The sequence below is a fragment of the Castor canadensis genome, chromosome 9, assembly GCF_047511655.1.
Source record: "Castor canadensis chromosome 9, mCasCan1.hap1v2, whole genome shotgun sequence".
NCBI classification, from domain to species: Eukaryota; Metazoa; Chordata; class Mammalia; order Rodentia; family Castoridae; genus Castor; species Castor canadensis.
Window position 1 is genome coordinate 4,171,790 of NC_133394.1, and position 15,837 is coordinate 4,187,626.

Here is a 15,837-nt window from a genome sequence, read left to right on the forward strand (position 1 = left end):
ACTACATTCTTGAAGAGATATTCTGGTTCAGGTGGGAGTCAGGAGCTACTCTTGCATGCAAACTTGAGAAATAGGGGAGGTCTCAAAGACAGAGAAAGACCTATAAAAGAAACTCAGTGAGCTGCACTCATTGAACTGGGAGATACGCATTTTACTTTGGGAAAAAAAGACTAACCAGTGTGGTATAACTCTGGTATATCAGCAAGCCTCAGAAAGATACTATTTCATTTGTTTAAAAATTCAAGGCAGCTTGAGATATTAGTCAAAGCATTATAAAAAGAAGGAGGAGAGAGACTACTCCTGAGGTTCTCAAGAACATGGAAGTGCTAAGAACTTGTGAATTTTCTGCTGAGTACATTGTGACACCCATGTCCCCTGACCAGTCTGGCACCAAGAACCCAACTTGTACAATCATGACTTTCCAGCCAACCATGGAGGAATTTTCAGATTTCAACAAATACATTGCTTACATGGAGTCTCAAGGTGCCCACCGAGCTGGACTAGCCAAAGTCATTCCACCCAAGGAATGGACAGCCAGACAATCCTATGACAATGTCAGTGGCATCTTAATAGCCACCCCCCTGCAGCAGGTGGTGTCTGGAGGGGCAGGTGTGTTCACTCAATACCATAAAAAGAAGAAAGCCATGACAGTAGGGCAGTACCGCCACCTGGCAAACAGTGAAAAGCATCGCACCCCAGCACACCTGAATTATGAAGATTTGGAGAGAAAGTACTGGAAGAGCCGCCTCTATGGTTCACCTCCCATTTATGGTGCTGATGTCAATGGGTCTTTATTTGATGAAAGCACTAAAGAGTGGAACCTTGGCCACCTGGGGACCATTCAGGATCTTCTGGAGCAGGAATGTGGCATTGTCATCGAGGGGGTCAACAGACCCTACCTCTACTTTGGCATGTGGAGGACCACCTTCGCGTGGCACACGGAGGACATGGACCTGTACAGCATCAACTTCGTGCACTTTGGGGAGCCCAAGACCTGGTACGCGGTGCCCCCCGAGCACGGGCAGCGCCTGGAGCGCCTGGCCAGGGAGCTGTTCCCGGGCAGCGCCCAGGGCTGCGAGGCCTTCCTGCGGCACAAGGTGGCCCTCATCTCTCCCACGGTGCTCAGGGAGAATGGCGTCCCCTTCAGCCGCGCGACGCAGGAGGCCGGAGAGTTCGTGGTGACTTTTCCCTATGGCTACCACGCTGGCTTCAACCATGGCTTCAACTGCGCCGAGGCCATCAACTTTGCCACCCCACGCTGGATCGATTATGGCAAAGTGGCCTCTCAGTGCAGCTGCGGGGAGGCCAGGGTCAGCTTCTCCATGGACGCGTTCGTGCGCCTCCTGCAGCCTGAGCGCTATGAGCTGTGGAGACGCGGGCTGGACCAGGTTAGGCGGGAGCTGAGCCCCAGGGTGGGGCTCCTGGAGTTTGGGATGTTCCAGTTGGGCAGAAGGACTGTCCCTAGTCCTAAGGCTGAACTCCTCAGCTGCCCCTCCAGGTCCTCTCGCACTGCGGGGTGTCACCTGGCTGCAGGCACCCGTGGCTGCCCCAAATCTGGTGGGAAGCCCTTGCTGACCGCTGGTGTGTGCACCCCTGAGGACCACTCTGCAGCTGGCAGGCATGGCCGTGGCCGTGGGCGTGGCCGTGGCCGTGGCCGTGGGCGTGGTCGTCATCCCCGTGAATGGGGGGCGGCTGAGCCCACTGTCCTGCCGCAGACCAAAAGGCTCCGAGTGGTGCAGGCAGAGTGCGCAGTGCAGGGTCTGGGTGCTCTTAGCCTTCCTAGGGATGAAGACTCACCTGAGAGCCTCCTGCCCCTCTTTCCCGCCAAGGCTTCTGGATGTTGCTGTGCTCCTGATCTTCAACCTTTGGGGCCTCCACTGGACCCTGACAATCCCATGCACCCTGGACCATGCTTGCTGTCTCTGGACAGCTTTGTGACTGATCTCCCTTTATTTCTTCCACCAACCTCTCACAAAGGCATTGTGCCTTGGAGCAGGTTCTCCAGGGACAGTGCTGGGATTGGTATGACCCCCATGAACCTGGCTGAGGTTGTAAGGATGGACCACTCCTATGCCAAATGGTGAATCTGTGGGGCTAAGGTGTCCTGGAACTGCTGTTTTGATTTCTGAGACACATTGGCCAACACAGGATGTTCTTTATTCTCAGAATTCATGGATATTAAATATGTCAGTTAAATGACTGTGCCTCTGATCCCTAACCTTAGTCATAAGTTTGACCGTGGTGTTCCCCCTTAGCTTAACTTAGTAAGAGGATAGATATGTTATGTGACTATGGTTTGTATGAATGGGCTCTTTGGGATGTGATTAGCTCTGAGTAGGTCGTTAACCCCTTGATTGAACTCTAGGGGCATTATAAAGAGAGTGAGAGAAACCACAAAGAAATACGCAGGCAATCCCCCTGTGACATCATGCTACAGGTGTCCATCCTCACAGGATTCTGCACTATGTGACTCAAACTTCTAGCCTTAAAAACCATGAGCCAAAAGAACCTCTTTTCCTGATACTTTCTTACACTATGAAAATCAGGACTCCTAGTGACCACTGAAGTGACCTTCCTTCCCTCCCCACCTAGGGTGCCATAAGTGGTTGTGGTGCCTCTCAGGGACTCTCAGCCCACTCCTGAACATGGATGTGCCTATGGCCTTACCATGGTCTAGGTGCCCACGGTACCTTATTTCCTCCGTCGCCCTCATGTCCCTCCCCTGTGGTCTAAAGGTTAGGTTCCACCATCATGTGCCCAGCATTGGGTGATGCTGAGAATCTGAGTGAGCTTCTTAATTCATCCCTACAATGTGTCTGGACTTGCAAGTCCCTGACCATGGCTTCTCCTGGACAATGCTTCAGTCCCACTGAGGCACTGCTTACTGAAGTCCTCCAACTTTGACATGTTCTACCTCCCAAGACACTCTAACTCTGTTCATGCAGAAAGCAGACTTTTGACCAATGGAGTCTGCCAGTTTTCACTTTAAATGTTTTGTAATTTTGTGAATAATTTGGTATTCTACAAAGAAAAATTCTTAATATATATTCAAATGAGAATTAGATTAAAAGGATGCGCCTAAAATAAAGTGGTAGTGAAAGGTCTAAGGTTCAAGAGTAGACAGGACAATACCAAGGGAAACACAGAGAAAAACAGAAAAGACAGACAAATACTAAATCACACAAACTACAACTGAGAGCACAGTTACAGAGTGAGTGTCTGTGAGGTCACAGGTAACTTCTACAGTGTAAGCACAGCAGTCAGAACATGCACGCAAGCTGGATAAAAAATGAAATATACTACACAAAAGGCAAGTTGAGAGAAAATTTCAATGAATTTGAGTTGCCTCCTATAGTAGAAGTCACAAAATGACAAACATTGGATTGGGGTAACTTAGCAGTAACAATACAGTAGAATTGTGTACCCAGTGGTGGAAAATGCCAGCTCTTTTCAAATGCTGCTGGTTCCATTACAAAACTCGACAACATATTAGTGTAAAAAAAATCATAAATATATTCTTAAAACTAAGGAAGAAAAAATCAAGCATTCTGACTTCTGAGACAATAAGACTAGAAATACAATTGAAATCAGAAAATATAGAAGTTCTTTTATATATATAAATATATGTATATATATATATATATATATATATATATATATATATATATATGGTGGTAGTGCAGTTTAAACCTAGGACTTGGAGCTTAGAAATACTTTTCTGGAGAGTTAAAAAGTGTCTGTTGGATAAGACTTTAGATTAGAAGGAAACAAAGTCAAAAGAAATAAATTCTCAGAAAACAGAATTCCAAATAAGTTTTAGCAATATGAACGGAGTTGAACTTAACTTTCCCCATCAGCTTATGTGGTTTTGAAAGTAATTTAACTGGATCCCCATCTGCAACCCTTCTCTAGGTGTTCATTGTGTGGCCAAGCCCCATTCCCTGAGATAATAAAGGTAATCACACCAGCTGACATGGCAATCATTCTTTGCAAGGCTCTTCAGGGATGGGAGGAGCTAGCAAAGACCACATGACAATTTCAGCCATTGTTGAAAAAGTCTTTGAACACTGATAGTCACAGGAACAAGAAGCACCTTGCTCTTAACTCCCCAGGACCCTCTCAGTACTGCCCCTGGGTTTATTAGGACAGTATTATTCTGAGATGAATAGTACCAACTCAGACCAGTCCACCCTTACACACAGTGCTTGAGGTAATGTAAAATCATGAACCCCCCCTTGAAAAACTGTATATATATATATATATATATATATATATATATATATATATATATACATATATATATATATATACATATATATACATATATATATTTATACATATATATATTTAATATGTATATATTTATACATATATATATTTATATATATATATATATATGTATATATATATATATAAAAGCACACATTTATCCTTAGGAATTATGTTCCTAGATACTTACCCAAATTATTATCATAATCAGGAACTGTGAACAATTCAGAGCTTTGGGCAAATGGGTGGAAAGTAATGAAGTACATGCTACAAGATAAATAAATCTTAGGAAATTCAGGTTAGACAAAGAAAAACAAACAAACAAAATCTCAAATCTTCATGACAACACACTGCCTGGTTGCTTTCATACTCCTTCCAAGAGTAGGCCAAACCAAGCTGTGGTCATAGACGCGAGGAAGTGTTTGTCTCTATTGGAGATGGGAAGGTCCCCAGGCCTGAGACCTGTTGTGTGGTGGTCACCTTACTTCTCAACTGTGTGAAGATCACAGTGTATTCATGGTTAACGCTCTTTGAACACCCAGGCTGAGGAGATGGAAGCTGGCTGGGCCTGGAGGTGCACACCTGAAATCCTAGTACTGGAAAGGCTGAGACAGGGGGAGCAGGTGTCTGAGGTCAGTGTGCCCTCAGGCAGCTATGTAGCCAGACCATGTCTCAAAAGTCAAAAACAGCTGGGCGCTGGTGGCTTATGCTTATAATCGAGTTAGGCAGGAGGCAGAGATCAGGAGGATTGAGGTTTGAAGCCAGCTGGGCAAATAACGTGAGAGAACCTATCTCAAAATACCCCAACACAAAAAAGGGTTGGTCGAGTGCCACAGGGTGTAGGCCTTGAGTTCAAACTCCAGCACCACAACAAAAAAATTCCAAAACAAAAACAAAAACACAAAACAACCAGAAAACTCTTTCCTTAGCATTCTGTTTTTCTTTTCTTTCTCTCTGCTTTTTTTTTTTTTTTCTTTTTCTTTTGTCAGTACTGGGGATCAAAGCCAGGGCTTGCACATGAAAACTTGGATCCTCTGTTTTGCCCTAGATTGTATCTTGTCTTTTAACCTTTTAAATGTTGTAAATAGGTTGAAAAATATAAGAAATTTCCACGGCCTTTCCCCAAATACATGGATTATTATTTTTTTTTTTGGTTGTTGTTTTGTTTTTGTTTTTGTGGTAAGGGGATTGAACTCAGGATCTCTGGCTTTGCTAGGCAGGCACATTGCCAGCTGAGCCACCCAAGGTCTTTTTTCATTTCCTTTTTTTAGATACACTATCACCGCAGCCCAGAATGGCCTGGAACTCACCATGTAGCTCATGCTGGTCCTGACTCAACTTCCTGGGTGCTGGGATTACAGGGATGAGCCACCACAGAAGGCCTGTTTGTGTCTCTGCTTTCTTCTTTAAGACTTTTTTGCACTTTGCATTCATAAGGACATTCTTTAGTACATTTCTTAATAGTTTTATGAGTTCTCTTTTGTGCAGTCTTTAATGAATTCTTCATTTTTGTAGCTGGTATGACTTCCACATCTACATCCTTTATTTAAAAAAAAAATTCCAAACCAGTAAGACTTATTAAATAATACCATTCTGTGTCTGACAGCTGTGGTTAACCCACCAAAAGCTTATATACTGAAAGTGTGGTCCTTTCTGAGGTGGGGTTGAGGGGGTGGAAACTTAAAGAAGTGGGGATTAGTGGAGGTGAGCAGGTCATTACCCCACTCCCATGAATTGACTAAACCTGTTTCTTGGGAGTGGTTCAGGTCTGCTGGGAGAGGAGAAGTCCACTGGAAAGTGGTTCTCTAGTCACCTGTTTTGCTATGTGATCCCTCTCCCTATATTCAATAGACTATGCCTGGCCACTGTGATGCCATCTACCATGAGTGCCTTCCTAGACCCACGCTCCATGAACTGTGAGCTAAATAACTTCTTTATATGAAGTACCCAGCCTCAGGAAGTCTGTTGTAGGAACACAAACAGACAAAGACATGGGGCCTCTCTATTCCATAAATACACGTGGGTGTGTTCATGAGAGCTCAAATAGCACAGAGTGATAAATGCTGAAGTCCCCTGTCTCTGCTCTTTGTTTAAAGGAATTATTTTAAAGCATCTTTTCTTTTCTTTTTTTTTTTTTTTTTTGAGGTACAGGAGTTTGCACTCAAAGCCTACATCTTGAGCCACTCCTCCAACCCTTTTTTTTTTTGTGTGTGTGATAGGTTTTTCAAGATAGGTCTCATCTTGCTAATTATTTGCCAAGGTGGCTTTGATCCTTGATCCTCACGATGTCTGCCTCCTGAGTAGCTAGGATTATAGGCAGGAGCCACTGGCACCCAGCAATGTTGGAGAGTGTTGTCCTTGACCCTAAAACTTGCTGTCTCTATCACCCTGAGTAGGTTGGTTAAGGACTCCATGATTCAGTTTCTTCAACTGAAAAATAGAAGCAGCAAGAGTTCCTCTGTGGATTTTGATACCCTGGGGAGTGAGGGTAAGGTTCTGGAACCAATCCTCTCCCACTGAATACTGAGGGGAGGCTATGTAAAGACAGAGTAACCAGTGTAAGAGTGGGTAAAATTATTAATAGTCTCCTCATGAGTAAACATATATAAATGACCAGTACATTTAAGAACCTGTGACTCATTAGTAATCAGGGAAACACCAACCTCAATGGGGTTGCCACTCCGCCCTCACATGACCACTGAAACTAACAAGGCTGACACTGGACCAAGCTCTGCAAATGTGAGGGCAATGTGACCCTCGCCCAGCTAGTGCATGTGCAAATGGTATAAAGTGTGTAGGAATTCTGGGTGAGAGTTTGCCTTCATCTGCTCTGTGGCCAGGAGACCCATCTGAGATGCAAGTACTCTTGACCTCCTGTACACACGTGCAAGAATGTTCAGAGCAGCACTGTTTGTAAGCAGCCAAAGTGGAAGCAAGCTAGGCACCCATCAGTGGAAGAAACAGTCACAGAATCAAACCCGTACAGAATGGAACCAGAATGAGAACACAGGGAATGACATCAATGTGTAACACACACAACCACGTTAAAACTATAACCATGATTCCATTCATGGAACTTATTAATGTTTCCAAAATGAGCCAAATACATTTAATTTATTTTAAAAACCTCCACGGGAAAATTTTTTTCTCCATTTGTGAATTTGCTCAACCATTTATTTAAAGTAATATGAACCTGAAGATACTATCTTATACGTTTATTTGCATACATTGCTGGTTTACTTTTAGTCAGCTTCTTTGAGATGTGCTCATTGGGAACTCTGTCCATTGGGGCACCTTCCTTCCTGATGGACCACAGCCATCTTTAAAGAAATACTTTAGTACATTCTCTATTCAGCACTCCCAGATGCTCCAGACTCATTCCATATACTTCCTGACATGCTCTGGAAATCTGTGTTTTGTTTTTTGAGACAGAGTCTCCTGCCTCAGTCTCCTGAGTGCTGGAATTTCAGGCATGCTGCACCTTTTCTCATCATTATCGCTACTTCTGTGTCTTATTTTTTTTAATCAGATTTCAATAATCATACATTAAGATGTTGTTGGCCTAGTAAGTTGCTTGCTTAATGTTTTTTCCAATTTCTGATTTAAGTAATTTGGTATCTTATGTGAGTATTTTATTTTAAAAGGCATTGTAGTTTGTATATTTAATGGTTTGGGAAAAAATGTAAATAAAATAAGTATTCTTTCTCTATATGTATTGGTATGTGAGAATTCCTTTAAAAAATCCAGCCTCTGTAGTACTTAATTCCTTGTTTTCACTTCAATGACTTTTCTAATTTAAAAATGGTGTTGTTTTTGATACCATGCATGGGGTTTAAGCTGATGCTAAAACAGTTTGCTATAAAAAAAAATTCGCATTTCAATTTTATTACTTCTGTTTTGCCAGTCCTTTATCTTACATCTTTTTACATTTCATGTACTTTCCTTTGCAATAACCTCTTTTATATGATTTTGGTTTATATCTACTAAAAACTTTAGTAGAAACTAAAAATCAGTAGAGATTTAGAAATGTGGATTAAAAATTTTCAAGTAAATATTATTTTCAACTTTCGACTTTACTTCATTGTGGTCAGATTTGTGGTCAATAAATTGATTCTGTAGACTTTTTGGGAGGTGGACTGGGGTTTGAACTCAAGGCTGCATGCTAGCAAGGCAGGCACTCTGCCACTTGAGCCAACCTCTGGTCCACTGAGTCTACATGCTTTTAGTTAATATTTATGTTACAGTGCTGTATTGATAAGTTCTTTCATTTTTTTTTCTGGTGATGTTGAGGTTGAACTCAGGACTGGCAGTTCCGAGGCAGGCTCTCTACCACTTGAGCTGCTCCACTAGCCCTCGCATTGTAAGCTATTGTCAATATTTCATATGAGTTGAAAACCATTTTCAGCAAGGCATTGTGGCACAGGTTAGTAATCCCAGTACTCAGGAGATGGAGGAAAGAGGATCCCAAGTTTAGGGCATCCCTGCTTTATATAGTGAGATTGTCTCGAAAATCCAAAGCATGCAAACAAAAAAGAGTAAGCAAAAGAAAAACCTTGTTGCTTTGCTTTGTGGTTGTTACAGGTTAAATCAAAGTTGCTAGATTTGTTGCTCAAACTTTCATAACATTATTGGTTTTCTTCCATGCTACATTGTTTCTGAGAGAATGGTATGAACAAAAATCCCCAAACACCCAGCACGGAGGCCCGTTTGTCAATTTTCCCTCAGTCAGTCAGTCTTGGATTTCTGTGCCTCCAGTGTGGTCAGATGCACAAAGGACATCACTGAGTGCTCCTGGGAAGGTTTCCTTTTCCAAAGCTGTCAAATGCCCCTCCTTGGTCTCAGAGATGTATTTAATACTAACAGTGCCCTGCAAGCTTGCCTTTTCCAGCCTTCCATTTTTAGCCTCTTAGCTGATTTGATTGGATTGTCTTAGAGGGGTGGGGTGGGTGTGGCTGAAGCAGGATTTGGAACCAGAAAGTTGGATTACCTGGGTAGGACCTGGACAGGATGGTCAGGTGTAAAAGCCAGAGTCCTCTGGGCCTGTGGCTTCCTGTGAAGTGAGCTCCTGGAGGAACCTTCTTTGTGGCTGGGGTCTCCACAAGAGGAGAACTTTCCTGGTCCCAGTAGGTTGCTGTTTCCATGGGGCCAGTTTGGGATATTTGTACTTTTAAAAAAATTATTACCTCAAAGTTATTCATAAGATTCTATTATTGTTAAAAAGAACAGTTAATTGTTAACTATGTCCCTCCCATGTAATCCTTGTGATTTCTTTTTATTTTCTCTGATTCCCTCCCTCCCTCCCTCCCTCCCTTCCTCCCTTCCTTCCTTCCTCCTCTTTCCCTTCCTCCCTTCTTTCCTTTTTTCCTTCCTTCCTTCCTTTCTTTCTTCCTGCCTTACTCTTTCCCTCTCTCTCTTCTCTCATTCTTTCTTTTCTCTCTTCTTTTTGTTCTTTTACTCCTAATAGTCTTTTGGAAAAAATTAGGGCTTTTTTTTTTTTTGTCAGCACCTCTATGAGGTTTTCTTTTATATGTATTTCATTTTATATCTTTGCTTCCTTTTAAATTTTTCTTTGATGTTAATTCATCCATGTCTTGTGCTTAAACCATTCATATTACAATTTACTTATTTGACTTCAATCTCAATCTCTCTCTTTCTCTCTCTCTCTCTCTCCCTCTCTCCAGTTAGCCTTGCCACAACCAAGTCTCTTGTAGTGCTGGTTTTGCAGGAGGGCTCAGACAGAGACTGAGAGGGCACCAAACTTTCAGGAAGCAAGTTTATCAAGTAAGCTGGCAGTGACTCAGTGGACTCATGTCCAAAGGCTGAGCACCAAGAACAAAGGGGGCTTTTCTTCAGAGCAAGTTACAGAAATGGGGGGTACAGCTTGTCCCATACATAATCACATATTATTTCATTGGCTATTTTAACTTCTGGGGCAAGGTGACCCTCCTCTGGTCTCCAGGGAACATTCCCCAAGTCCGATTTTCCTTTGTTTCACTGTAGCACTCATTATCTCCCTCTCCCTTCCTGCTGTCCTGCCACACTGGGGTCATATCCTGTCACCACGTCCTGCTTGTTGGTTGAGATGGGGTCTCAACAACTTTTTCCCTGGACTGTCCTTGGACCTCCATCCTCCTTATCTCCACCTCCCAATAGCTGGGATCACAGTCTTGAGCACTTCACCCTGCCCTGATATTGTCTTTTTTTTTTCAGTTTATATTAAGTTTTATTTTTACTCATTAGCATATACTTGTGACATTTACATAGTAATTACAACATATCTTAGATTCACCCACTCTGTCATTCTCCCTCATTTCTCTTCCCCCTTTTTGCAATTCAATTAGTTTCATTGTCCTATTTTCATATTGTGTACAAAGTACATCCAGCTTATTCATCCTTCTTCACCTTCTCCCTTCATCCTCCATCCTCCCATGGTACCCACCCCACACAGGACCTGTTTTGCCTTCCTGTCCTCCAATTATTGAGAGTATATTGATTGTTCAGGCAAGTGGCCTGGCATTTCAGCCATGTATCTGTCCTGCTATAATTAGATTAATTCCCTCTATAAGGTATTCTTTCTCTGTCATCCTGCTCATCAATGCAGTGTGTGATAGCATCTTCATACACAGATGCATTGTATTTCAATATTCTTTACTCTCTATCATTTTTTCCTGCCACAGCATGGCTTACTTTGCATAACCTGATTTCCAGTTCCATCTACTCATTGCCAAACATAATTTCATCCTTCTTTATAAATGAACAAAACTCCATTGCATTTGCACACACACACACACACACACACACACACACACACATTTTTTTTCCCCTTTTTGTGGGACTGGGGTTTGAACTCAGGCCTTTGAGTTTGTAAAGCAGGCACTCTACTGGAGGCAACCCTCCAGTCCATTTTGCTCTGGCTATTTTGAAGATAGGATCTTGAGAACTGTTTCCCTGGGCTGGCCTCCAACTCTTGGTCTTATCTTCCCAAGTAACTAGGAGTACAGGTGTTAGCCATCAGCACCCGGCCTAATACCATGGTTTCTTAATCCACTCATCAGTTGTAGGGCAAACTGACCACTTCCAAAGCGTGCCTCCTGTGAATAGTGCTGCAAAAAACATGGGTGTAGACTTATCTCACATTCGTTTCCATATATGGCCAGAAGTGGTACCTTTGGATCATACTAGTTCTTTAAAATTTTTTTGAGCAACACTACCAGCCCTTTTTTTGTGTTGGGTAATTTTATGATAGGGTCTTGGTTTCTTTTTGGCCAGGGCTGGCCTGGATCCATGATTCTCCTGATCTCTGGCTCCTGAATAGCTTGGATTACAAGCATGAGTGACCAGTGCCCCGTCTATATTTAGATTCTGTGGGGTTTTTTTTCCCTTTTTTTATTGGTACTGGGGTTTGAACTCATGGCCTCACATTGGCTAGGCAGGTGCTCTACTGCTTGAACCACTCTACCAGCCCTTTTTTGTGGTTGGCATATTTGGGATAGACTCTTGGAATGATTTGCCCAGGCTTGGAGATCTTCCTGATCTCTGCATCTGGAGTAGCTGTGGTTACAGCCTGAGCCACTGGCACCAGTCTAGTTTTAGATTTTTAAGGAGCTTCCATGCCATTCCCGTACAGTTGCACTAATTTACATTCACATGTACACTGGATAAGGGTTCCTTTCCCATGCCTGAACCCTCACCAGCATTTGCTGTTTTTGTTGCTGATGAGAGCCGTTTTGACGGAAGTGAGGTGGAATCTCAATGCCATGTTGACTTGCATCTCCTTTATGGTCCAGGAGCTGAGCATCTCTTCTTGTGTTTATTGGGCATTTTGTATTTCTCTATTTGAGACTGGTCTGTTCAGTTCATTTGCCCCTTTACTCATGGGTTGTTGATTCTTTCAGGGTTCAGTTTTTTAATTTCCTGTATGTCCTAGTTATTAATCCCGGGTTAGATGTATAGCTGGCAAAGATTTTCTCCCATTCCATGGGCTGTCTCTTCAGTCTAGTGAATACTTCTTTTGCTCTGCAGAAGCATGTCAGTTTGATGTAGTCCAATTTGTCAATCCTTTCTCTTGTTCTATTCAAAGAGGTGTTACCTTTGCCTACATGTTCCAGTGTATTCCCTATTCTTTCCTATAGTGGGTTAACAGATTCAGATCTTACATTAATGTCCTTGACCCACTTGAATTGATACCAGTAAGAGGTGAGAGAATGAAATCTAGTTCCAATCTTCTGCAACTGGAAATCCAGTTTTCCCAGCACCATTTGCTGAAGAACCTATCTTTTCTCCAATGCATATTTTGGCTCCTTTGTGGAAAATCAAATGGCTGTAGCTGCATGGATTTATGTCTGGGGCTTATATTCTGTTCCACTGGCCTTCATGTCTGTTTTTGTGCCAGTACCATGTTGTTTTTAATACTATGAACCTGTAATATAGTTTGAAGTCAGGTATTGTGGTACCTCCAGTGTTGTTCTTTTTGCTCTGGATGATTTTGGGTATTCAAAGTCTTTTGTGTTTCCACATGAACTTTAGGATGGATTCTTTTATCTCCGTGAAGTGTATATCATTGGAATTTTGATAGGTGTTGCACTGAGCATACGGATTGCTTTCAGTTGTATAGCTATTTTAACAATGTTGATTCTGTAGATCCACAAGCCTGGGATGCTCTTTCATATTTTTGTGTCTTCATTGACTCTTTTTTTTAGTGATTTACAGTTTTTGTTGTATAGGTCATTCACTATCTTTGTTAAATTTATTCCTAGGTATTTCAATTCAGGGGCAGGGGTAGGGTTACTGTTTTTCATGCTATTGATAATGATATTGCTTTCCTGATTTCTTTCTCAGATTATTCATTGTTGATGTATAGAAATTCTAATGATTCTGTATCCTGCTACTGTGCTGAATGTGGTTTTGAGACCGGAGAGTTTTTTGTGGATTTTTTCAGACCTTTCAAGTATAAGATCATGTCACCTACAAATAGGGATATTTTACTTTTTCCTTCCCTATTTGAATCCCTTTTATTTCTTTCTCCTGTCTTATTGCTCTGGGCAGGAATTATAGTACTATATTGAATAAGAGTGGAGAAATTTAACATCTTTATCTCTGTTTTATTTTGGTGTTAGCTACAGATTTGTAATAACCTTTATAATGTTGAGCAGTGTACCATCTATTCCTAGCTTCTTCAGAGCTTTTGTCATTACAGGATGTTGAATTTTGTCTCAGCCTTTTTTCAGCATTTATTCAGATCAATAACTTGTTTTTTTCCCTTGATTATGTTTAAGTGTTGTGTTAAGATTATTGATTTGCATAGGGATGAAACCTGCTTAATCATGGTTCATGACTTTTTTAATGTGTCATTGGTTTCAGTTAGCAAGAATTTTGTTGAGAATTTTGCATCCATGTACACCAGGGATATTGGTCTGATGAACTTTCATTTTTTGGATGAATCTTCACCTGGCTTTAGTATTAGGATAATAGTGGCTTTATAGAATGAGTTTGGTAATATCCCTTTCTTTTGTATTTTATTGAATATTTGAGGTACATTGGTGTTCTTCTTTAAAGATCTGATAAAATTCAGCAGAGTATCCATCTGACCTGGGCTTTTTTATATTGTGAGGTTCTTTATAACTGTCCCAATCTCATTACTTAAGGATTTTTTTTTTTTTGTAGTTTGTTTGGGGTTTTTTGGTATTGATGTTTGAACTCAAGGATTCATGCTTGCTAGGTAGGCACTCTACCACTTGAGCAACTCCACCAGCCCTCATTACTTTAATCTTAGTATAACATGTGCACAACAATCTTGTTTCATACATAGTAACTGGAGTGTTCCTTTGACATCCATTTACTTTCTAATGCTGTGTTTTCTTGTTTGTTGTTTTTTAGGCTGACATTCTTGAAGAGATATTGTGCTGTAGTGTAGTCAGGAGTTACTCTTGCATGAAAGCCTGAGACTCAGAAGAGGACTCAAAGACAGAGAAAGGCCCCACCAGAGAAACTCACTGAGCTACACTCATTACACTGAGAGATACTCACTTTCCTTCGGACAAAAAATGTTCTGACTACTGTGAACTCACCATGGTAAGTCAGCAAGCCTGGGGAAGATCCCATTGACATTGTTTAAAAATTCAAGGCAGCTTGAGGTATTAGTCAAAGCATTATAAAAAGAAGGAGGAGAGAGACTACTCCTGAGGTTCTCAAGAACATGGAAGTGCTAAGAACTTGTGAATTTCCTGAGTACATTGTGACACCCATGTCCCCTGACCAGTCTGGCACCAAGAACCCAACTTGTACAATCATGACTTTCCAGCCAACCATGGAGGAATTTTCAGATTTCAACAAATACATTGCTTACATGGAGTCTCAAGGTGCCCACCGAGCTGGACTAGCCAAAGTCATTCCACCCAAGGAATGGACAGCCAGACAATCCTATGACAATGTCAGTGGCATCTTAATAGCCACCCCCCTGCAGCAGGTGGTGTCTGGAGGGGCAGGTGTGTTCACTCAATACCATAAAAAGAAGAAAGCCATGACAGTAGGGCAGTACCGCCACCTGGCAAACAGTGAAAAGCATCGCACCCCAGCACACCTGAATTATGAAGATTTGGAGAGAAAGTACTGGAAGAGCCGCCTCTATGGTTCACCTCCCATTTATGGTGCTGATGTCAATGGTCTTTATTTGATGAAAGCACTAGAGAGTGGAACCTTGGCCACCTGGGGACCATTCAGGATCTGCTGGAGCAGGAATGTGGCGTTGTCATCGAGGGGGTCAACAGACCCTACCTCTACTTTGGCATGTGGAGGACCACCTTCGCGTGGCACACGGAGGACATGGACCTGTACAGCATCAACTTCGTGCACTTTGGGGAGCCCAAGACCTGGTACGCGGTGCCCCCCGAGCACGGGCAGCGCCTGGAGCGCCTGGCCAGGGAGCTGTTCCCGGGCAGCGCCCAGGGCTGCGAGGCCTTCCTGCGGCACAAGGTGGCCCTCATCTCTCCCACGGTGCTCAGGGAGAATGGCGTCCCCTTCAGCCGCGCGACGCAGGAGACCGGAGAGTTCGTGGTGACTTTTCCCTATGGCTACCACGCTGGCTTCAACCATGGCTTCAACTGCGCCGAGGCCATCAACTTTGCCACCCCACGCTGGATCGATTATGGCAAAGTGGCCTCTCAGTGCAGCTGCGGGGAGGCCAGGGTCAGCTTCTCCATGGACGCGTTCGTGCGCCTCCTGCAGCCTGAGCGCTATGAGCTGGGGAGACTTGGGCAGAACCTGGCCAGGAAGAAGCTAAGTGGGAGGCAGGACTACTCCAAACTGGAGCCAAGCAGAGACCTTGACTAGACCAGGCAGGAGCTGAGCAGAGGGCAGAACCAGGCCAGGACGGAACTGAGAAGGGAACAGAATCAGGCCATGGGGAATTTGTGAAAAGGGCAGGACCTGGCTAGGCAGGAGCTGGGCATTGGTCAAGACTGGACCAGAGGCCATCTGAGCCCAGGAATGGAACTCCAGGACTCTGATACACCAGGGCTGAGTCTGATGCCCTTCTCTGTCATACCAGGCTTGCCCTCCTCTGGGCCTGGG

At 43.1% G+C, this 15,837-nt stretch overlaps 2 protein-coding genes across 2 annotated transcripts; both read left to right on the forward strand.

Moving 5' to 3' along the window:
- The first annotated feature begins 317 nt into the window (after positions 1-317).
- LOC109702940 (probable lysine-specific demethylase 4F) lies at positions 318-2,084 on the forward strand. Its single transcript, XM_020188166.2, has one exon. The coding sequence runs from the start codon at positions 318-320 to the stop codon at positions 2,082-2,084; it is 1,767 nt and encodes a 588-aa protein (XP_020043755.2).
- A 12,380-nt stretch (positions 2,085-14,464) lies between these two features.
- Positions 14,465-15,597, forward strand: LOC109702939 (lysine-specific demethylase 4D-like). The gene is given in 2 exon segments (XM_074042809.1): positions 14,465-14,930; positions 14,933-15,597. Coding segments are annotated over 2 exon segments (1,131 nt in total).
- Positions 15,598-15,837: the final 240 nt, after the last annotated feature.